The sequence below is a fragment of the Aotus nancymaae genome, unplaced genomic scaffold (assembly GCF_030222135.1).
Source record: "Aotus nancymaae isolate 86718 unplaced genomic scaffold, 86718_ANA_hifiasm-v0.15.2.pri h1tg000049l, whole genome shotgun sequence".
NCBI classification, from domain to species: Eukaryota; Metazoa; Chordata; class Mammalia; order Primates; family Aotidae; genus Aotus; species Aotus nancymaae.
In genome coordinates this window covers 5017895-5041386 of record NW_026988463.1, presented here as the reverse complement: position 1 = coordinate 5041386, position 23492 = coordinate 5017895, and the positions used below count along the sequence as shown (strand labels likewise).

The following is a 23492-nucleotide window of genomic DNA, read 5'->3' as shown; positions in this document are numbered from 1 at the left end:
TGCCACACACTACCTGCTTCACGAGGACCTTGTGCCCTGTAGGGCCACAGCCCCACAGGGTCGTGGGGTATCCCCTATTGCTGTTGAGTCACAGGATCCGAGAAATAAAGAGAAAGGACACAGAAGGACTGGAAAAGAGCAGCTGGGCTCAGGGGGCCACACCACCTACGAGCAGAGACAGGCGAGGCCCTGAATGTCCAGAATTGTCTGTATTTATTAGGTACGAGGCAGGGGGAAGGGTCGTGAGTGAGGTCGTCTATAGGCTTAGTGATAGGGCATACATGATCACGTCAGTAGCAAGCAATGGGGCCACCCCATTAGGTCACCTAGTTAGAGAGGTGGGCCACACGCAGTAGGGGGCTGTGCCGTTCACAGTAGTAGAGGGTCGTGTACAAAAAGGGGGTCCACCCCTATTAGGCCACTGAGGCCAGGAGGTGAGCCGTGTGCAATAAGTGCCATGCGCAACACTTCTTATCTGGGGGCTGGAGACTTCAAAGGATTCCTACAGAAGGATGCTGTAACCCAGTGCGGGGAGCTGACAGTGTGCCCTTCTCTAAGGTATCTTATAGGAGGATGACCTGAGCCAGCACAGTAGCGAGAAAAGCTGACAGGGTGTACAGCCGCCGTGGCGCGATTACGCCAGAGGGGTTCTTCTCCCTCGGTTGTTCGTGGGTTGTTCAGGCCTGAGGCCTACTTTCCACAAGAACTGGATGCAAGGTACTGCCACTCCTTTTCAGGGGGAATAACTCTCGCTCCACGCCGGCAGTGCAGCGGGTACTGAGTGCTGCCGTCTAGGCCCTGACCCGCCATACAGCGTGTGCCCTTTCAGGCAGGGGCGCTACCGCCTGGGTCTTCGGTTCTTGTCCTGGCCTGGCTGTTTTCCCATGTACTGCTTCTGCTCTGTGACTGCTCTAGGCATTCCTCCTACTACAAAGTACTATATGGTTATATAGAAGGATTATATAAATCAGCATTAAATGTGTCGTATAGCTCCAACTACAATTCGTTACGTGATTATATAGAAAATTATATAAAACTAAGTATGGTTAGATATATAAGCTAGATATAAGATTATATGGAACTAAGTATGATTATATATATAAGCTAGGTATAAGTAAGCAGTAAGTTATACTTCAAGCACTAATTGTGCCTGAGGTCTACACAGCTCTCCTTTCTCAGTGCCCATTGGGGGGTTACCCACAGTGCCCAGTCCTCAAAGAACACTTGACAGGGCTGGGTGTGGTAGCTCACACCTGTAATCCCAGCACTTTGGGAGGCTGAGGCGAGCAGATCACAAGGTCAAGAGTTCAAGACCAGCCTGGCCAATATGGTGAACCCCCGTCTCTACTAAAAATACAAAAATTAGCCAGGTATGGTGGCAGGCACCTATAGTCCCAGGTACTCAGGAGGTGGAGGCTGCGGTGAACCCAGATCACGCCACTGCACTCCAGCCTGGGCAGCAGAGCGAATCTTCATCTCAAAAAAAAAAAAAAAATACTTGACAGATGGGCGTTACAGGACAGCAGTTCCTTCTCACTCTCCGCTGGCCTGGACAAATGCCGAGGCCTTCTGACTGGTCTTCTGGCTTCTTGTCCCACAAAAATCCACACAGCACACAACAGCCAGAGGGACGTCTGTAATCCCAGCACCTTAGGAGGCCAAGGCAGGTGGATCACCTGAGATCAGGAGTTCGAGACCAGCCTGGCCAAGATGGTAAAATGCCATCTCCACTAAAAATACAAAAATTAGCTGGACATGGTGGCAGACAGCTGTAATCCCAGCCACTCCAGAAGCTGAGGCAGGAGAATCGCTTGAACCCGGGATGGAGAAGTTGCAGTGAGCTGAGATAGCACCACTGCACTCCAGCCTGGGTGACACAGTAAGACTCCATCTCAAAAAAAACAAAAATATATAAAACACAGATACAGAAAACCACACAAAGGAAATACATAGCATACTGAATCACTGTAAGGCGGCCACGCCTCCATAGCCACACCTGGCCTCTGGCCACTACTGAACTGGGCTCCACCACCATAATTCCTTCGTCTCAGGATTGTTCGATGAATGGAATCACGTGGTGTGTGGCCTGAGATGGGCATCTTTCGCACCACGTGATGCCCTTGAGGCCCATGCAAGCTGCTGGCGTTCTCGTTGCTGAGTAGTGATTGGTCCCACCATGGTTTATTTGGCCATGTGCTGGATGGCTATTTGTCTTCCAAGCCGCTTGTCTTCTGATCGCTGGACTAATTCTCTCACCCTCTCTCGTCGCAGCCCTCCGGAGGCTCAGTCACACTTTCTGAGAGCACAGCTATCATCTCCCACGGCACCACGGGTCTGGTCACATGGGATGCTGCCCTCTACCTTGCAGAATGGGCCATCGAGAACCCGGCAGCATTCACTCACAGGTGACCTCGGGGTGCAGGACAGGACACCAAGGCAGGCTTGCCCTGGTGCAGTCGCAGACACGGTCCCCTTTCCTCCCACCAGGACTGTCCTAGAGCTTGGCAGTGGCACCGGCCTCACAGGCCTGGCCATCTGCAAGATGTGCCATCCCCAGGCTTACATCTTCAGCGACTGTCACAGCCGCGTCCTCGAGCAGCTCCGAGGGAATGTCCTTCTCAACGGCCTCTCATTAGAGACAGACGTCACTGCCAACTCAGACAGCCCCAGGGTGACAGTGGCACAGCTGGACTGGGATGTCACAACAGTCCCTCAGCTCTCTGCCTTCCAGCCAGACGTGGTCATCGCAGCAGGTAATGCCCAGCCCCAAGGACCCTAGACAGGCAGTGTGCTCGCTGCTCCACCCAGCTCCAGGCTCTGGGAAAAGGGAACGGGACGCTGTAGGGCATGGACATGAGGGGGCTTCCAGAAGAATCTGGGCCTCCAGGGTGACATCAGAGGACAGGGGTGCCTCTTAAGGTGACCTTAAAGCCACAGCCCTGGGCCGGGCACGATGGTTCACACCTATAATCCCAGCACTTTGGGAGGCTGAGGGGGGTGGATCACCTGAGGTCAAGAGTTCAAGACCAGCCTGGCCAACATAGTAAAACCCTGTCTCTTCTAAAAAATGCAAAAATTGGCCAACCAGGGGGCGGGCACCTGTAATCCCACCTAGTTGGGAGGCTGAGGCAGGAGAATTGAACCCAGGAAGTGGAAGTTGCAATGAGCAAAGATCAAGCCATTGCACTCCAGCCTGGGTGACAGAGCAAGACTCCGTATCAGAAAAAAAAAAGCCACAGCCCTCTAGTTGGAGACAGGCATACTCCCCTTACAGTCGTTACCACATGGCTCCGTCCCTGTGGCCCTGGCTGGCTCTGTCCCAGAGCCATGCCCTGTGACCTTCAGAGGCCACAGGAGGAAAATAACCACTTCTGGGACAAGGTCGGGGCCCTTGAGAGAAGGTGGTGTTTGGCTGAGCCACCGAAAACCCCTTGCCCCACCAGCACACTCAGTCCCCTTTCTGGTCAAGCAGTGCTCTGCCTGTGGTCTTGGGTCCCAGCCCTGAAAACCACAGGCCCAGCAGTGGCCAGGGACACAGGCCCACCCCTGAAAGCCAGCAGACAAATCAGCAGATGCCTGAAACACGAAGTCCATGGCAGAGTCAGGCTTTGCGTCATTCAAAGCCCTCTAGACAGGCTGAGAACCAGAGCTGGTTTTTTAAGGAACACCAGGAGTCTGGAGATTTTTTTCTTTTGCTTCGATCTTTTGCAGCTTTCTCTCCCAAGGGTTCTTGTTTTTCATCCAAGCAATTGCTTTTCCATCTAATGGCACAAATGGTCAGATGACATCTCATGGTTTCCCATGACCGCTGCCTCTCTGGCCTCACCCTGCTGCCGTGGTCAGCATGACCTGGAACTTTCCGCCAGTCCCTTTCAGTAACCTGAAGTTTTTGCCATAGATGTGCTGTATTGCCCAGAGGCCATCGTGTCGCTGGTCGGGGTCCTACAGAGGCTGGCTGCCTGCTGCAAGCACCAGCCGGCACCTGAGGTCTACGTGGCCTTCACTGTCCGAAACCCAGAGACATGCCAGCTGTTCACCACCGAGCTAGGTGAGCCCCCACACTTGCCTGGGCCTGCAAGGCCACAAGCTGTCCCTGCAGGACTCCAGTGGAAGAACTGGGTGCTGAGGAATAGCTAGGATGCCCCACACCCCCATGTCATGCGGGGAACTTGAGCGGAGGCCAGTGAGCAGGGAGGGCTTGGGGGATGGGTGGCTTGGGGCAGGAGGAAGGCAGCTCAGCACAGGGAGGGAGGGTCTGAGCCCAGCAGCCCTACTGTGTGCTTCAGAGCAGGCTTCCCTAAGCCCTTGGGCCTCGGTTTCCTCCTCTATCACATGGAGGTGGCGGGAGAGGCAGTCAGGGTCAGGGCTGGATGAGGCTGTGGCCTGTAGGACCCCAGAGCACAGGCTGTGCAGGCAGATCCACCATGCCACTGTTCTGAGCACCCCGCTGGTGGAAGACAGGCAGGGTGACTGTAGAGAAGGGGAACCGGCCCTGTCGTGGGCCGGCCGCTGTCCTCAGACCTGACATGTCAGCGCCAGCACCTGAGAGGGTGTGCTGTCACTGTCTCATCTCACCTGCAGAGACACTAGGGCACACAGAGGCCAGCTGACCCCCGAGCTCCTGCAGACTGCAACCACGCCGCCTGGCTCTCGCACCTCCACACAACACCTATACCCCCCAGTGCCACCAGCCTTTGCCTCAGCCCTCCTCAGCAGAGCCCCTCCCGGCAGCCGAGTGCACGGATCCACCAGCAGTAGCCTCTGCCTGCACACAGAGACACGGACGACACAGAGCCCACGTCAGGCAACCAATTAACTACAGAGCCAGCGAACAAGTCAGCACACGAAGCCACGCTGGGCTCCACGACAGGGTTCTGCACAGCCTCACACAGGAGGCCAGCCAGGCGCGGGGCACGGGATGCCATCCCAGCACTTTAGGAAGCTGAGGCAGGAGGACTACTTGAGCCCGGGAGTTCAAGACCAGCCTGGCCAACATAATGAGACCTCATCTCCACAAAACATAAAGAAACTAGCCAGGCATAGTGGTGCATGCCTATAGCCACAGCTACTTGGGAGGCTGAGGTGGGAAGATGGCTTGAGCCAGGAGGTGGAGGCTGCAGTGAGCCATGATATCACCACTGCACTCCAGCCTGTGCAACAAATCAAGACCCTATCTCAAAAAAGGGGGGCGGGGAGGAAGTCTTTTCTCATATACTTATGTGAAAAAATACCTGCAAAAATTTTTTTAAGTGAAAAACCAGTTCCAATTAGCACATATAAGCACCCCACACACTTTTTTTTTTTTTTTTTTAGAGTCTGGCTCTGTCTTGCCTAGGCTGGAGTGCAGTGGTGCCATCTCGGCCCACTGCAACCTCCCACCTCCCAGGTTCAAGCAATCCTCCCAGATCAGCCTCCCAAGTAGCTGGGACTACAGGCGTGTGCCACCACACCCAGGTAATTTTTGTATTTTTTGTAGAGTCGGGGTTTTGCCAGGTTGGCCAGGCTGGTCTCGAACTCCAGACCTCAAGTGATCTGCCCACCTCAGCTTCCCAAAGTGCTAGGATTACAGGCAGGAGCCACCGCACCCGGCCCCATTTTTGTTTACAAAATAATAATAATCACCCACATATGGTGGTGAACACCTGTATTCCCAACTACTCAGGCCGAGGCGGGAGGATGGCTTAAGCCCAGGAGCTTGTGGCCACAAGCAATACAGCAAGACTTCAACTCAAAAAAACATTTATTACAATAACCATCGCTACCTCAGGATAACTCTAGGGGAAAATCTAGAACACAGAGCAAGCTGGTCCAACCTGCAGCCCAACACAAATCTGTAAACTTTCTTAAAACAGTATAAGGGTTCTTTTGTCATTTTTTAAATTTTAGCTCATCACCTATTGCTAGTGTTAGTGTATTTTATATGTGGCCCAAGGCAATTCTTCTTCCAGTGTGGCCCAGGGAAGCCAAATGGTTGGACATCCCTGATACACACCAGTTAACAGGTGCCGTACTTGGATGGCAGGACTGTAGCAAATTCTACACATTTATGTCTATACTATATCATTTTTATAAATACTCATTTTCCATTTGTAACAAAAAACTGTGATTGAAAACCATCCCAGGTCCAATGTCACATGCCTGTAATCCCAACACTGTAAGAGGCTGAGATTTTGGGAAGCCGAGGTGGGTACATCACTTAGGGGTCAAGAGTTGGAGACCATCCTGGCCAAAATGGTGAAACTCTGTCTCTACTAAAAATACAAAAATTACTGGGCGTGGCGATGCACACCTGTAATCCCAGCTACTCAGGAAGCTGAAGCAGGAGAATCACTTGAACCCAGGAGGCGGAGGTAGCAGTGAGCCGAGATTGCGCCACTGCACTCCAGCCTGGGCAACAAAGTGAAACTCTGTCTCAAAAAACAAAAAGAGACTGAGGCAGGAGAATCACTTGAGGCCATGCTTTCAGGACCCCATCTGTACAAAATAATTAAGTTTGGCATTGTGGCATGCACCTGTCGTCCCAGCTACTTGGGAGGTGGGAAGATTGCTTGAGCCCAGGAGTTGAGGCTGTGCTGAGCAATGACTGTGCCACTGCATTCCAGCCTGGGCGACAGAACAAGATCGTATCTCAGAAAAAAAAAAATCATTCTGGCTAATGGCTCTTCAGACATCTGTGCTTATGAGAACATCAACCCCTTCTAAGTTTTGTGGGTTTGTTTTTGTTTTTTGAGACAGAGTCTTGCTCTATCATCCAGGCTGGAGTGCAATGGTACGATCTCAGCTCACTGCAACCTCTACCCCCTGGGTTCAAACGATTCTCCTGCTTCATTCTCCCGAGTAGCTGCGATTACAGATACCCACCATCATGCCTGCATAATTTTTGTACTTTTAGTAGAGATTGGGTTTCACCATGTTGGCCAGGCTGATCTCGAACTCCTGTCCTCAGGTGATCTGCCCACCTTGGCCTACCAAACTGCTGGGATTATAGGCTTGAGCCACTGTGCCTGACCGCTTTCTAAGCTTTGTGAAGAGTAGGCTAGCTGAGCAGCCAGGGAGATGCAGTTCAGATCTTTGCTTCTGTCCAGCTGTGCCAAGTGCCAGGGAGGACATGGGTAGACAGCAGAGAGTGGCACAGCATCTGCTGCCAGCCACTTCTATACAAAACCAGATACCTGGTCCCACCCTGGAGGCCAATTCTAGGTACCTGGGTGGGCCTGGGAACTAGTGAACCAAGTAAACCGACTTGGACACCATTCCCCCACCCCTCGCCAGGCCTGTCCTCGCAGCCCCACAAACTCATGCCCTGGTTCCAAACACTGCCATCCTGAAACACATGTGCTCTGTTTGCAGGCCGGGCCGGGATCAGATGGGAAGCGGAACCTCGTCATGACAAGAAACTGTTTCCCTACGAAGAGGACTTGGAGATGGCAATTCTGAAACTCACACCATAGGCCTCACACACACTTTCCAGCATGATTCTGAGAATCCAGTCACTATTGTGGGAAGAATTTTTACATGGGGAAGTGGATAAAAACTTTCATTGGACTGGAATGTCTGAAGAATATTAAATTCCAAATCGGGAATCACAGATTGCCTTCTAGTAAGATATCAGCTGTCTAAGCGTGTACGTGCCCCCTTTCTGCCAGCAGTTCTAGTTCTTAAGGAAATCACAACAGGCCAGGCACAGTGGCTCACGCCTGTAATCCCAGCACTTTGGGAGGCCAAGGCAGGTGGATCATGAGGTCAAGAGTTCAAGACTAGCCTGACCAATGTGGTGAAAACCTCACCTCTACTAAAAATACAAAAAAAAAAAAATAGTCGTGTGTGGTGGCACATGCCTGTATTCCCAGCTATTCAGGAGGCTGAGGCAGAAGAATTGCCTTCTGGGAGACAGAGGTTGCAGTGAGCCGAGATCGTGCCACTGCACTCCAGTCTGGATGACAGAGCAAGACTCCCTCTCAAAAAAAAAAAAAGAAAATCACCATAAATCAGACATGAAAATTCTGGCTCCAAGAAAAGCATTTTCTTTGTGCAAATAAAGACGTGTGTATCAAGTATGATGTCCCCCGATGTGGACACTCAGTTCCTCACAAAGCCACGCCTGCGGTAGCTGCCACGTCTCTGGGCTTACCATGCAACAGGTGCTTGTTTTCAAGACAGGAATCAAGATGTCAGGAACACGGCAGAAAGGCGACACCTGGAGACCAAACGCAGGATGAGGAGTACTGCAGAGGCCACGGGGAAGTCACAAAACAGTAACACGCTAGCAGCTGGCAGGAGCATGGGACATGAAGAACAGAAGAGAGGAAGTGTTTCCAAGCCTCCAAAAATCAGGGCCGACCACAGCTTCCTGGGCCACGGAACCCCTTCATTCACCAAACTGCCATCATTTCGGCTTCTGACCACTGGGAGGCGCTGCTCGAAAGGGTTTGCCCTGAGACTCTGGGAAGCAGCTGCAGGGAGGGCAGCAGGGGTCGTGGGGTTTTAGCCTCTGTCCCAAGGGTCATATGTCTGTAACCAAAGGGAGCACGGTCTGCACCCAGCTCTCATCCCATCGGAGCTGCTCCGACTCCTGCAAGTTCTTCCGGAACTGGTGTAGCTTGCCCGCAGGATCAGGAAAATTTGAGAAAAGCATCTGCAGAAAAAAAAAGAGCAGAACTTACCTCATCGCCTGTCCCCACCCCATCCCACGTGGGTTGCCTGCTGCCTCTTTGCCTGTCCCCACCCGATCCCACGTCACTGCCTGGCTGACCCCAGGTCCTTGACCCAGCAGCACTCCCTCCCGAGTCCCCAATTCCCTCACCCTGACTCGAGGCCCTTCATGCCCCAGCAGTGCTCTGTCTACAGCTTGACATCGCGCTTCCTGGAAACTTCCCCACGTCCCACTTTCCCACAGTCGGTGTCCTGGAGCACCTCCCGGCCTCTACATTCTGTGCCTTCCCCTGCAAGCACCCTCCTTTCGGCCTTTGCCCAACACAGTCCCACCCATCTGTGAGTAACGAGGGGGTGTCGGTATTCTTTTCAGCCTTGCTAAACTGCCTGAATCAAGGATCACAAGCTACAGCCTGTAGGCCAAATGCAGCCCACACCTGTGTTTGTAAATAAAGTTTTATTGGAACAAAGCCATACCCCTTCATCTACAGATGGTCTGTGGCTGCTTTCACACCACAACAGAGTCCCATGGTTCTGACGCAGACTGGGGACCCCAGCCTAAAAGACTTCCAACTTTTACAGAAAAAGCCTGCCATCATTCTGTTGTCAAGAATGATAATGTATTACTTTTTGCAATAAGAAACAAGTATCCTTTGCAGAATCTCACCCATCTTTCAAGGATGGTCCCAGAAGCTCCCTTCACCCACCCACCTCCCTGATCCTGATCACTTCCTAAACTGCAACCCAGCCCACCCAACTCCAGCATCATTTGTGTGATATCAGCTCTTATAAACACAGAGGGCAGACAGGGGTGTGTCCCAACTCTCCCGAGCCTACTGTACTGAAACAGGACAGCACAGTAGGCGGGCCTCTGTGACCCCTGCTCCCTCCCTGGCTTTTCTTCCCCACATGGTCGCACCCTGGCTTCGGGAAGCAGGGATCAGGAAGCATGGCTTGGTGCCAGTCTCCAGAACTCTGCCCACCCAGGCATGGTGGCAGACGCGGCTACCTGCAGCTGAGCTGCCAGTTCCTCCGAGTCCTCGAAGACCAGGCCATTTTCGTCGTGTTTCACCAGCTCATGTAAACTGCAGAGAGAACCAAGGGGGCCTGAGAGCCGCCTGGAGAAGACACCAGACCCCCGGGGTGCCCACCTGGGCTCCTACCCCACCCCATGCCCAGCCCAGGATAGGGGTTAGAACGTGGGGTTGGTTTCCTGGAGCTGATTCTGAGATCTGGCATCTTAAGGGTATAAAGGCCTGGGAGGGTGCACATCAAAATGGCCAAACCGATTTGAGGAGGGGGCCTTAAGAGAGGGTTTGCACCTTCTGTACTGTACACTCTTCAAGGACTTCAGAATTATTTTTGCATTTTTTTCTTAACTCCGTGTCCATAAAGGCAACCCCTGGGGATGTGCTCAGCACATAAAAGATGACTTTTCTCAGGCACTAGGTCTGATCCCGACATTCCCTGAGCTCAGCTCACACGAGGGGCTCACATCTCTTAATCCCGTCCAGGTGCCGGCTCCTGGGCAGGGCCAAGGGCTCAGCTTGCACTGGGGCTACTGCTTCTAGAATCTAACGTCACTCTTCCCTAACGCCTATCTGTGCTGGGTGGAGGGGAGGCCACAGCATCACACTCATTTAACTGAGTGAGCTTGGCCAAAAGGGACATGGGGAGAGAGAAAGAAAAAAAGGAAACCATGTCAGCTTGCAGGCAATTCCAGCCAATTCTACTCTAGGAGCAAAGGCCCTGAGTGGACGTCTAGTATTGAAGATGCTTTTCTTCATATTAGGTTGTGCAATAGTAATTGCCTTTTTTTTTTTTTTTTTTGGTGAGATGGGGTCTCACTCTGTCACCAGGCTGGAGTCCAGTGGTGCAATTTCAGCTCACTGCAACCTCCGCCTCCCAGGTTCAAGTGATTCCCCTGCCTTAACTTCCTGAGTAGCTGGTACTACAGGAGAGCGCCATCATACTCAGCTAGTTTTTTGTATTTTAGTAGAGACGGGGTTTCACCGTATTGGCTAGGATGGTCTTGATCTCCTGGTCTTTATCTCCTGACCTCGTCCTCAGCCTCCCAAAGTGCTGGGATTACAGGTGTGAGCCACTGCACCTGGACAGTAATTACCGTTTTTTTTTTTAATTTTTTGAGATGGAGTCTTGCTCTGTCTCCAGGCTGGAGTGCATTAGCACGATCTCAGCTCACTGCAACCTCCACCTCCCAGGTTCAAGCAATTCTGCCTCAGCCTTCTGAGTAGTTGGGACTACAGGTGCACACCACTAGGCCTGGCCAGTAATTGCCTTTTTTTTTTTTTGAGATGGAGTTTCGCTCTTGTTGCCCAGGCTGGAGTGCAATGGCGCGATCTCGGCTCACCACAACCTCCACCTCCTGGGTTCAAGCAATTCTCCTGCCTCAGCCTCCTGAGTAGCTGGGACTACAGGCACGCACCACCATGCTCGGCTAATTTTTTTTTTTTTGTATGTTTAGTAGAGACGGGGTTTCACCAGGTTGACCAGGATGGTCTCGATCTCTTGACCTCGTGATCCACCCGCCTCGGCCTCCCAAAGTGCTGGGATTATAGGCGTGAGCCACCGAGACCGGCCAGTAATTGCCATTTTTAATGGCAAAAACCTCGATTACTTTTGCACCAACCTAAATGTAACATGAGGTCTACGTGGAAGCCAACTATTTCAATGAGGCTCAGCCCAACCTCAGTAACCACAAGGCCTCCTACTCATGACCTCCCGTCTGTGCTGGACTGACCGAGGGGCAGTGCCTCGCTGTGGGCAGCTCACTCTGCACTGGTTCCCCTGAGCGGCAAATCTGCCGAAGCTATCCCCAGAAAGATTTGGGTGCTCCTACCACTTGAAGTTTACCGCACACACCGGCAGACAGCACCCGAACATGTCCACCACCTTCATGGGCAGGTCCAGGCCACTGGAGGACGTGTGCAGACAGACACCCAGGTCCGCCGAGCCTGCTAGGCAAGAGGGGTGCGGTCAGAGCGCTGGCCTCTGCCCTGGGAACACAAATCCTCCCAGGACAGTGAGGTGATAACCCCCGAGGGGAGCGAAAATCAGATAAGGCCCCCAACAGCCCCAAACACAAGTGGTTTAAGCTGGCCAAGCAGCCACACAACCTGGCTGGGACATCTGAAAACAGAAGTTGACTCACTTTTTCTACGTAATCACAATTTGTGTTTTTTTTGAGACAAGAGTCTCGCTGTGCCACCCAGGCTGGACAAGTTCAAGTGATTCTCCTGCCTCAGCCTCCCGAGTAACTGGGATTATAGGGGCCCGCCACCACACCAGGCTAATTTTTGTATTTTTAGTAGAGGCAGGGTTTCACCACGTTGGCCAGGCTGGTCTCCAACTCCTGATCTCAGGTGATCCGCCCACCTCGGCCTCCCCAGGTGCTGGGATTCCAGGCATTAGCCACCACGCCCGCCACACAATTTATGTTAAAAGAACTCCTGACAGTTATTGCTTAATGGATACAGAGTTTCTGTTTGGGGTGATAGGAAGGTTCTGGACATGGATGGTGGTGATGGCTGCACAACACTGCAAATGTAATGAATGTCACTGAGCTGTACACTTAAAAATGGTTAAAACGGCACATGTTGTTATATTTTTTACCATAATAATAATAGGCCGGGGCCGGGGGCTCACACCTATAATCCCAGAACTTTGGGAAGCTGAGTCAGGCAGATCACTTGAGGTCAGGAGTTCAAGACTAGCCTGGCCAACATCGTGAAACCCCATCTCTACGAAAAAAATCCAAAATTAGCCGAGGCTCCTGTCAGGTTCCTGTAATCCCGGCTACTCAGGAAGCTGAGGCTGGAGAACAGCTTGAACCCAGGAAGGCGGAGGTTGTAGTGTGCCAATCGTGCCATTGCACTCCAGCCTGGGCAACATGACCGAAACCCCATCTCAAAATGATGATAATAATTCACAGCACATCCATCATGAACCAGCTGTCACTATGGAAACAAAGCCAAACAGCTTGATGTTTCTAAAGACTAGCTGGGACCAGGCACGGTGGCTCACCTGGAATCCCAGCACTTTGGGAGGCCAAGGTGGGAGGATCACTTGAGGTCAGGAGTTCGAGATCAGCCTAGCCAACATGGTGAAACCCTGTCTCTACTAAAAATACAAAAATAAGCCGGGCATTGTGGCGGGCTCCTATAATCTCAGCTACTCAGGAGGCTGAGGCAGGAGAATCGCTTGAACCCAGGAGGCGGAGGTTGCAGTGAGCTGAGATCACGCCACTGCACTCCAGCCTGGGCAACAAAGCAAGACCCTATCTAAGAAAAAAAAAAAGACTAGCTAGAGAGTCCTGCCAGGCAAAGGCCCTCAGCTCCTGACTGCTCTACTCACTCCAGGCTGGAAGATGCGGCTTGGCTCTACAGACACACCCGGACCAAGCCACGATTCCCCCCTCGGAGAAAGGAACAGGGAAAGAGACAGAGGCGAGGGAGAACCATCTCACCAGGAGAGGCAACGCTGTTTGACACATCGTCCCTGTACCTCCCAAAGCCATTGCCCGCCCACACCTGGGCAACAGTGGCCCCAACCCCAGGCCCAGCCCTCCTGCGGGAAGGAAGAGGACTGAATGGAGGGTGTGGCAGGCTGAAAGGAGGCGGCCTCCTCAAGCTCCTTGGTAAACAGCCTCTGGGGCCAGCTGGCAGGGAGGGGCTGGCACACCAGGAAGTAGCCTCCTCTGGGGAGTTCAGCCAGAGGTCTCAGCAGCAGGCCAGGCCCCTGTCCCTGTCCCCAAGTGGCTTCCAGAGTAACCTTTTCAGAAAAAGTCTACCCTGCCCACACCTGTTCCGCACCCTTAAGGCCCCACTTCCTCCCTGAGCCTCCTGCAGGCCTCTCACCTAGAAGCAGGGGGTAGTCCTCGGCTTCCAGCCAGGGGGTGCAGACCTGGATGTTCTGGAAACGCTTCTGGCGGATGACGCAGCTGTAATACTCCCTCAGCGGCCCTTTGCCTTCACAGTAAAGAACATACATTGCCATGGACCCGTTTCTGTCCCTGCCACATGGCCCCAGGCCCAAGACACTCCCCCTAAGAGTGAGGGACCCCTTTCCCAGAAGCCCCACCCCTCAGCAACTCTAGTCAGGCCCCATCTGGGACATTCCAGAAGCAATGCAGGAGCCCCAAGACCCGCAGGGGTGTGCACCCTGACCCCTGAGGCGCAGCTCTGCACCTGCAGCCAGCTGGCCTTGGGCTGCAAACGTGGCGGGGGAAGCACTGGCCTGGCACTGGAGCACCCATTAGGTGGACCCGGGCTTTTGTCTATGTTGTGCACAGGGGACATGAGGACGGCCCCTGCCCTGCCACAGCCCCCAGAGCACATGGCACGGGTTCCCAGCCACCCCTGGGAGCCCAGAGACCAGGGGAGGGAGGAGAGCAGGACCAGCAGCTGGCCCAGACCCACCTCCTCCCACATGGATTCTGCTTCTTTCCCTCCTCACAGAGTCACCTTGGAAGGGATCAGAAGCAGTAACTGTGGGACAGGGGCTCTTCCATTTGAAAAATTAAAAGATGCTTAAGACACCAATGACATGGCCAGGTGCGGTGGTTCACGCCTGTAATCCCAGCACATTGGAAGCCATGACAGGCGGAACACCTGAGGTCAGCAGTTTGAGACCAGGCTGGCCAACCTGGTGAAACCCTGTCTCCACTAAAAACATAAACCTTAGCCAGGTGTGGTGGCACATGCCTGTAATCTCAGCTATTCAGGAGACTGAGACACGATATTCACTTGAATGCAGAAGGCAGAGGCTGCAGTGAGCCAAGATTTCGTGACTGCACTCCAGCCTGGGAGACAGAGTGGGACTCTACCTCAAAAAAAAAAAGACACCAATTAAGTAACAACAAAAAAAAAAAAAAAGACGCTTGGAAACTAGTGCAAAAGTAGAAAGCTTGGTATCTCCAAATTCAAATCTAGGCTCCCCGCCCTTCTTCGAAACCCTGAGCCTCAGTTTCCCCCACATCAAGCAATTGAAGACCCTATGGCAGAGAGCTGCAGCAAGGACTGAGGAGGCAAGGTCTTGGGAAGCACATGGTAAAGGCTGTGTGCCCCACCCCGCCGCCATCCCCTAACCAGACAGACACCCAGGGTCCCAGGCGGTACCTGTTATCACACAGACAAGAGAAGGAAGGTTGTGTCCGTCAAGAGTCAGTTGTTCAAACTCTGTATTTAAAAAAATTAAAAATTCTATATGGAATTTCTGATAGAAATTTGTTTTGTTTTGTTTTGTTTTGACAGAGTCTCGCTCTGTTGCCCAGGCTGGACTGTAGTGGCAGGATCTCAGCTCACTGAAACCTCTGCCTCCCAGGTTCAAGTGATTCTCTTGCCTCAGCCTCCCAAGTAGCTGGAAGTACAGGTACCCACCACCATACCAGGCTAATTGCGTATTTTTAGTAGAGACGGGGTTTTGGCATGTTGGCCAGGCTGGTCTCAAACTCCTGACCTCAGGTGATCCACCCGCCTCAGCCTCCCAGAGTTCTGGGATTACAGGTGTGAGCCACCACTCCCATCAAAAAAAATTTTTTAAATAAACAACAGCCAGGGTCATCCGGTCAGGTGGGGAAAGGGCACTGCTCTGGTGGGGAGGCCACCACCCTCTCTGAGATGCTCTCCTGGAGGGGGCATTTCAGCCTGAGGGCCTGGTCACTCAATGACCCAACCAGGGATTCAGAGACGCCCACACCTCCACCACCCCTGCTGCCCCCAGGCTGGCCCACCCAGTGGCCTGGGGCAGGAACACGCTGCAGGCCAGCCAAGCAGCTCACAGCTCAGTGGCCCCAACAAGCCCAGAGCTCCTCACCGCAGCCACACACCTACTTTCTAAAGCTGCCAGCAGGATGGAGAAGTCTTCATCCTCTGCGAGAAGAGAACTGAATGTCAGTGGCCTTTTCTTTTTTTTTAATTGTATTTTAGGTTTTGGGGTACATGTGAAGAACATGCAAAATTGTTGCATAGGTACACACGTGGCAGTGTGATTTGCTACCTTCCTCCCCATCGCCTATATCTGGGATTTCTCCCCATGCTATCTCTCCCCAACTCCCCACCCCCTGCTGTCCCTCCCCTATTTCAGGGGCCTTTTCTAGACACCCCCTTCCAGCTCACAAGCCCTCCCCTTCTCATTGAGACCAGGGTAGGGGCCAGGGGAGCATGCAAGACCGGCAGGGGTGAGGAAAACAGCCTGGCCAGGTGCCCATCACACCAACCCCAAGGGCCCTGGGGGTCGTGCAGACCTGTCCAGCTCGTGCTGCTGACCAGCAGAGCTGGCCGCCTGCTGCGACGTGTCACCAGCCCGCTGCCAGCATCCCACTCTGTGAAGGCCGACCGCTCCATGGCTGGGTCCTCAGGTTCTGAGCTGAAGGAGCAGAACAAAAGCCCGTGAGAGGCCACAGAGCAGGCCCAGGGCCCAGGACAGGCATCTCCTGCCGTGGTAAGGTCTGCAGGCTCCCAAAGGTTGGGGTGCCCGGCCACATCCAGCAGTGTACCGGACCACCCCTGCCACCCGAGGCCTGGGCTTGCCTTCTCTAATATTGCTGCTGGGTGTAAGGTTACGATGGGCAAACGAGACTGACTCATTCCTTTTCTTCATGGGGGTTATTGTCTTACCATCCCCTCAACTTCAAATGAGGCTGCTGTGACGCCCCTCCAACACCACCCCAGCTTACCCAGGGGCACACAACAGGGTGTGCGGACCTGCACAAAGGTCCCGTCCTTAGCCCCACGAGACACCCCAGGAGACACACAGGTCCACAGATCCTGCCACGGGCCTGGGAACCGACTGGCCGGAGAGTAAGACAGTGCAGTAGTCAACAAACATTTCTTAAAGGGTCAGAGAGTAAATGCTTCAGGCTTTGTGGGACACAGGTTCTCTGTAGCAAAACCCAGCCCTGCTGTTGTAGCTCAAAGGTGGCTGCAGACAACTCAGAAGGGAATGAGTGTGTTGTGTCCCAATGAAACTTGATGTACTAAAGCAGGCGACCGGCCTGTAGCCTCAGTTGCCAACCCCTGGATGAGTGGGTTCCCAGGTCTGCAGTGAGAAGGGGAGAGGCCAGGGCAGGGCCAGTGGAGGGTGGGAGGCCTACCAGGCCCTGAACGGAGAGTGCGAGCCCCCCAGCTTCATGAAGAGCCGGTGCTGCACGTCCAGAGGCGTCTCTTTAAAGAAAGATGCTGGCTTGTCATAGACGGTCACAGCCCTGCAATGAAATCACAGCAGAGCTATTGGGAGTGCAGAAGAAACACCTCAGGAATAGAGGACCCACACGATCCAGGAAAAGGATACTTGGGGAATCCAAGTCTCAGACGATGAAAAGAAGCAGCTTTGTAATTATTTGGGAATGCACAGAGAGACGTCCTAGGACCATAACTGCCTGGACCCCCTGGGGGGCTGGAAGAGAAGAAAGTCTGCCCCCTCCTCCACCAACTTCCCCAAACACCAGGGACCACCTCCCAGCCCCTCAGTGTTTCTTTCTTTTTCTTTTTTTTTTTGAGACTGACTCTTGCTCTTTACCCAGGCTGGAGTGCAGTTCAGCTCACTGCAACCTCCACCTCCCGGGTTCCAGCAGTTCTCCTGCCTCAGCCTTCCGAGTAAGTGGGACTACAGGCACCTGCTACCACACCCAGCTAATTTTTGTATTTTAGAAGAGACGGTTTCACCATGTTAGCCAGGCTGGTCTCAAACTCCTGACTTTGTTATCTGCCCGCCTCAGCCTCCCAAAGTGACGGGATTATAGGGATAGGCCACTGTGCTCGCCCAGCCCTCAGCATTTTAAACTGCCTCACCAGCATGACAAAGCAGGCAAGGCAGCTCTCACTGCAGCCATTCAGGGGCCCTGCACCTCTCCCAGGCTGCCATCACCCCGGGCCGTGGTACCTGATGTGCCAGTTCTCCGCCAGGTCTTCCCGCATGGCATTGGTAACACACAGGTTCAGGTGGGAGAGGCGCCCGAAGAACCTCTCATACCTGAAAAGATGAATCAGCAGTCAGCAGAACCCTAGACAGGCCTCTGCTACAACCACAGCATGACTCTACACCCCTCAACACAGAAAAGGCCATAGAGCTGGGAGAGTCTGAGCTCCCTGAGCCACACCTGCGCCAGTGTTCTTTCTTTATGCTGTAGACACCCTTCTTTATGTTGTGTCACTTGTCGGCTTAAATACAATCACTTTATATTTTATTTTTATTTTTATTTGATTTTTGAGACGGAGTCTCACTGTCACCCAGGCTAGAGTGCAGTGGCACCATCTCGGCTCACTGCAACCTCCACCTCCTGGGTTCAAGCAATTCTCCAGTTTCAGCTTCCCGAGTAGCAGGGATTACAGGCGACCACCACCATGCCCAGCTAATTTTTATTTTAGTAGAGACGGGGTTTCTCCATGTTGGTCACGTTGGCCTCAAAGTCCCGACGTCAGGTGAGCCGCCCGCCTTGGCCTCCCAAAGTGCTGAGATTATAGGCGCAAGCCACCGTGCCTGGCCAATTTCAAGTGTGAAAAGGAAACTGCACTCCAGCCTGGGTAACAGAGCAAGGCTGTCTCAAAAAAATAAATAAACAAATACAAATTTAAAAAAAATAAATAAAAGGAAGCTGTGTATCCCTGCCGAAGTGAACGTCCTCTCTCCTGCCGTAAAAGGAAGAAATACAATAAAGTCCTCACTAGCGGATCTCCGCCACCCTGAGCTACCACTGCAAAGGGTGTAAGGCCACGGCCTGCTCTCAACGTGGGGCAAAGGGGTTCAGTGAATGTTGTACACATTCACTCCTAATTGAGACTGAGCCCTGATCGCAGGGCGGGGCCGGAACAGGGAATGAGCGATTCTGGGTTATTTAACGCCGTCGGGGAATCAGGGCCTGTTCCTCTCTCAAGATGCAGAGAAATCTCGGAAATGGGGCTGCCTGGGATGACACTTTGGTCCTCATGCTTAGCTGTGTGGCAAGAGGCGTCATCGTTCACAGCCTGTTTCCTGACTTGTAAAAGGTACGCCCTCCTGAGGTGCACAGAGATTGAACGGGGTAAAATACAAAAAGGGCTTGGCATGCAGCAGGTGCTCAATGATTGTTTGCTGTTGCTGTCAGCGCTGCCAGTGAACAAACTCATCAGGGCAAAGGCAAAGCCAGCCAATGGCCCAAGGCTGGAAATACACACGGAGGCTGGGCACGCGCACGGAGGCTGGGCGTGCAGACCAAGGCAGACGTTATACTCGGGCTCAGAGTACAGCAGACGACCTTCCCAGTTCCACATCCCGCTGCTGCCACTGGTCCTTCTTCCCTCTGTCTCACAGGCTACAGCAGCTGTGGCCCACTTCCAACAGCAGCCCTGGGCTTTAATTTGGGGATCTGCCCTCGGACACCCTCTGTCCATGGGATATGGATGCTCCTGAGACCCAGATCTTTTGCTGGAGCATTTGCCCCAAGCCCAGCCTCAACAGGCAGATCAGAGGAAGGCAGGTAGCCTACGTGAGCCAGTCAGAGAGGGCTGCCGTCCCCAATGGGCATGGGTGGAGACCAGAGCTAGGAGAGCTCGGGAACCACCGCCAGAAGGGAGTGTGGAGACAGACGTGAGCCGGGTCCCAGTGACACTGCTCAGCTCAAAACCATTTCCCTGAACATTTCCATTCCATGGGCCAAAAAGCATGGTCCTTTGCTGAGGCCTGATTCTATCCCTTGGAACCAGCATCTAGCCTGACCCACCAGCCTTGCCACGCCTCCTGCAGAGCACAGAGGAACTAGCTTCCAGAGGCCCACAATGACCCTTCTTCTCACTCATCCTTGAGGGGTTTGGGGACAGTATTCTACCCACTTCCGAGACTCTCACCACTTGGCCAGCAGAACGATGGGGTGGTTGGGGCCATGGACCAGACCCATGATGGAGTAGCCATAGTTGTGCCAGTCAATGACGAGTTTGCTTCCACAAAGGCAGCCCACGAACCAGCAGACAGCAATGCCAGGCAGCCCTGGGGGGTTCTAGGAAACACAGAGCCTTGAAGAGGAGGAAATCGGACCACAGTGGGCAATAAACCAAGTGAAAACAGTCACAACACACAAGGTGATAAGTCTATTATCTTTACAGAGCTCTTGATAACAACAGAAGAAAGGCCCTCTCCATCATCAAAATAGGTGAAAAAGTCATAAAAGAAACAGTGGGCCAGGCTCCGCGGCTGATGCCTGTAATCCCAACACTTTGGGAGGCCAAGACGGGAGGATCATTTGAGCCCAGGAGTTCAAGACCAGCCTGAGCAACACAGTGAGACCCCATCTCTACAAAAAATTTAAAAATCAGCCAAGTGTAGTGGGACACGCCAGTAGCCCCAGCTACTCAGGAGGATGAGGAGGAAGGATCACTTGAGCCCAGGAGGATGAGGCTGCAGTTAAGCTATGATTGTGCCATGCACTCCAGCCTGGGTGACAGAGCTAGACTCTGTCTCTAAACAAACAAACAAGCAAACAGAACTAACCAACCTGAAAAGTCCAAGATCATCAATAATCAAGGAGGCAAAAAACAGAACAAAGAGATGCTATTTTTCACCTGTCAGAATGCAAATTTTAAAAACGTCTAACAGCATCTGGTGATGGGAAGCATGCGGGAGAAGAGGCACCTCCACTCAGCAGGGGACAAACTGGCCCGACCTTACTCTAAAGCTATCCAGTAACATACACATTTTTTAAATGCATCAACTTTAATTGTATGCACAAGAGCAATTCTACTGCTAGGAATTTACCCTAAGAAAGAAACTGGACTTACGAGAAAGGCGTATGCTAACTGTGCTCTGCTTGCAGCTGCGCTATTTGTAAAAGTCAAAACAAAATCAGGAAGAATCTGAGTATCCATTAACATGAGACTAAATACATCCAGTATGAAACATCACATATTGGAATTCGATGCTGCCTATTAAAAGAGGAAGGTGCAGGCACAGTGGCTCATGCCTGTAATCCCAGCACTATGGGAGGCCGAGGCAGGCATACCACCTGAGGTCAGGAGTTCAAGACCAGCCTGGCCAACAAAGCGAAACCCCATCTCTACTTAAAAAAAAAAAAAAAAGAAAACACAAAAATTAGCCAGGCATGGTGGTGGGTGCCTATAATCTCAGCTACCCAGGAGGCTGAGGCAGGAGAATCAGTTGAACCCGGGAGGCGGAGGATGCAGTGAGCTGAGATCGCACCACTGCACTCTAGCCTGGGCAACAGAGACTCTGTCTTAGGAAAAATAAAAAATAAATCAATAAATAAACAAAAGAGGAAGGTGCTTCTATATATTAAAAATTGATTTAAAAAAATAAAGAAAAAGAGGTATTCTTCCTTCATCTAGAAAAGAAATTTCTCTTTATTTTGAGATGGAGTCTAGCTCTTCTTAAAAAAAAAAATTTGTGGCGGCCAGGCATGGTGGCTCAGGCCTGTAATCACAGTGCTTTGGGAGGCCGAGGCAGGTGGATCACGAGGTCAGGAGTTTAAGACCAGCCTGGCCAGGATGGTGAAACCCCATCTCTACTAAAAATACAAAAAATTAGCCAGGCATGGTGGTGCACACCTATAGTCCCAGCTACTTAGGAGACTGAGGCAGGAGAATTGCTTGAACCCAGCAGGTGGAAGTTGCAGTGAGCTGAGATTGTACCACTGCACTCCAGCCTGGGTGACAGAGTGAGACTCCATCTCAAAAAAAAAAAAAAAAAAGTGATAAAAGGAAGAGGTTAAAAGTATAACTATAGAACCAAACTGACTACCTAGGTTCAAATCCTGATTCCACCACTTTCTACCTGTATGGAGATGGGCTACTTACAGAACCTTTCTGGATCTAGGTTTTCTCGTCTAAGTAAAAACAACCTTAAGAAACAGGTTCTTGTATTACCTAAACGTAATAAGTTAATTCATGGAAAACACTTAGATACACAGTCAGTATAATGTAAGACTCTATCTGTAATGACACAGAGAACACGGATAGGTGCCATCAATAGACACCACAGACTCCTGCTCATGTCTTTAAACATTTACACACAGAACACACACACACATATGAATATGCAATATATTACCAATTTGTGCGTGTTTTTAAAAGCTGGAAAGTAAACTGTTAACATGGTTCTGACAGAGGGAGGAAGAGGCTGATACACACCTGGAGAAAGATATAGGTACCTGGCTCGCTCCACATCAACTTCCACAGCAAGTACACAGCCTGAAATACAACTTTGACTCCGTACTGGAAAACTCGGGGCCCAACTGCAAGTCAGAAAACAACTGTGACTACCAAAGGAGCTTCTGGGAATCTGCAAGTTTTCTTTTTTCTTTCCTTTTTTTTTTTTTTGAGACAGAGTCTCGCTCTGTAGCCCATGCAATGGTATGATCTCAGCTCACTGCAACCTCCACCTCCCGGGTTCAAGCAATTTTCCTGCCTCAGCCTAACGAGTAGCTGGGATTACAGGCGCCCAACACTACACCCGGCTAAGTTCTGTATTTTTAGTAGAGACAGGGTTTCATCATGTTAAGCTGGTCTTGAACTCCTGACCTTAGGTGATCTGCCTGCCTCAGCCTCCCTAAGTGGTGGGATTACAGAAGTGAGCCACCATGCCCAGCCTCTGCAAGACTTTTCAAACAAACAGCCCCCCAACCCCAACCCATGGATTCACAGGAATCTGGAGTTGACTGCACCCTACCTGCAAGAGTCTGAAGTTCTGTCAACCCCACAATCTGAATTCTGTTGTTCTGCAAGAGCTCATCACGGGGTTTGGAGTCTGAAAAGGAGAATGATCCCTTTAATGTACCAGAAGCAGCAATCTAAAGTCAGATAATCTCCAAGCTCAGGCTGAATCATTTTGGAAAATAAGATTTTTCAAAACCTCTCTCTGTTCCTCACTAGCCAGAACTGAGAATGTGGTCAATTCTTGTTCAGAGTCCTCTAGAAAGCCCACAGAGAGAGGGCCTGAATCTTACCGACCTTCACTTAACACAATGCCTGGCACACAGCAGGTGCTCAATTAAACTAGATTCTCTGGCTAGTGGACTTTTCCCACCATAGGGAGATCCCTAGAAAGTCCCACTCTACCCCATCACCCTAGGATAGCAGACTCTCTCAACAGGGATCAAAGGCAACAAATGCTGTTCCCACTTCTCTCTGAGATGGGGTTGAGCTACCCTCTCAAGATACCAACGTGGAGAATAATGAAGGAGCAGATACCCCCGCCCTGCACACTGTGGGGAAAAGCTGGACATGAAGAACAAATGAAACATCTGTCTGCAGAGCTCTGCGTGGAGGGATGAGGAATGAAAGAGATATGCTGCTTGTCAGCTCAGACAAAGCCTGACAAGGGTGGCTGCACACGGACACAGCTACGAGCACTGGCCCTGGAGTCCCACGCACCGGGGTTCCACTTGCTAATATTAAGTGAGACCACGCAATGGATTCATTTAACACAGTCCTGACACGTGGCAAGATTAACGCCGGATGTACCTAAAGACCCGCCCAGGAAAGGCTGGGTAGAACCCGCTCGTCCAATCCCGGAGAGCTGCCCAAAGGCGGTGACAAAAGGAGCACTTCCGCCTCGACTCCTGGGGAGGTTAGAGCCGAGGGTCAAAGGCTGAGAGAACATCCTCCCTCCCAGACCCTTGGGCACTCACTGCAGAACCCCAGGAAGGTCACCGAGAAGCCGTGCTTGGCCAACGACAGCACGTGGTACTGCATGCGGGGGCTGCGGCCCAGGTCGCCCAGCACCACGGCTACTACGTGCCGGGCCGCGCGCCCCCGCCGCCAGCGCTTCCATCCTCCCAGCAGAAGCAGCGGCAGCAGCAGACACAGCGCCAGCAGAACGAAGAAGGACGCCGCCAT

At 52.2% G+C, this 23492-nt stretch overlaps 2 protein-coding genes across 9 annotated transcripts in view; one reads left to right on the top strand and one right to left on the bottom strand.

The window, feature by feature from the left end:
• EEF2KMT (eukaryotic elongation factor 2 lysine methyltransferase) overlaps nt 1-9136 on the top strand; it is a 14886-nt gene extending 5750 nt beyond the window's left edge. For 4 of the 5 annotated variants that reach the window (XM_012448250.2, XM_012448254.2, XM_021673514.2 and 1 more), the window contains 4 exons: nt 2272-2405; nt 2488-2753; nt 3899-4048; nt 7351-9136. In XM_012448250.2, coding sequence (XP_012303673.2) covers nt 2272-2405; nt 2488-2753; nt 3899-4048; nt 7351-7451 — 651 coding nt within the window. In that variant the 3' untranslated portion in view covers nt 7452-9136. The remainder of the gene's footprint in view (nt 1-2271; nt 2406-2487; nt 2754-3898; nt 4049-7350) is intronic. The other variant, XM_012448253.2, reaches the window with a different exon arrangement.
• Nucleotides 5723-23492, bottom strand: ALG1 (ALG1 chitobiosyldiphosphodolichol beta-mannosyltransferase). 4 transcript variants are annotated; one of them, XM_012448248.3, is made up of 13 exons: nt 23285-23492; nt 22324-22401; nt 21786-21889; nt 19494-19642; nt 17554-17643; nt 16766-16876; nt 15917-16038; nt 15504-15542; nt 14790-14849; nt 13530-13640; nt 11513-11627; nt 9662-9737; nt 5723-8635 (listed from the first exon to the last, which is right to left on the bottom strand). In XM_012448248.3, the coding sequence occupies exons 1-13, from the start codon at nt 23490-23492 to the stop codon at nt 8504-8506; spliced, it is 1395 nt and encodes a 464-aa protein (XP_012303671.2). In that variant the 3' UTR covers nt 5723-8503. The 4 variants fall into 4 exon arrangements, with proteins under 4 accessions (XP_012303671.2, XP_064218508.1, XP_064218506.1 ...); XM_064362438.1 differs by lacking the exon at nt 23285-23492 and adding an exon at nt 23118-23136; XM_064362436.1 differs by lacking the exon at nt 23285-23492 and adding an exon at nt 23028-23097.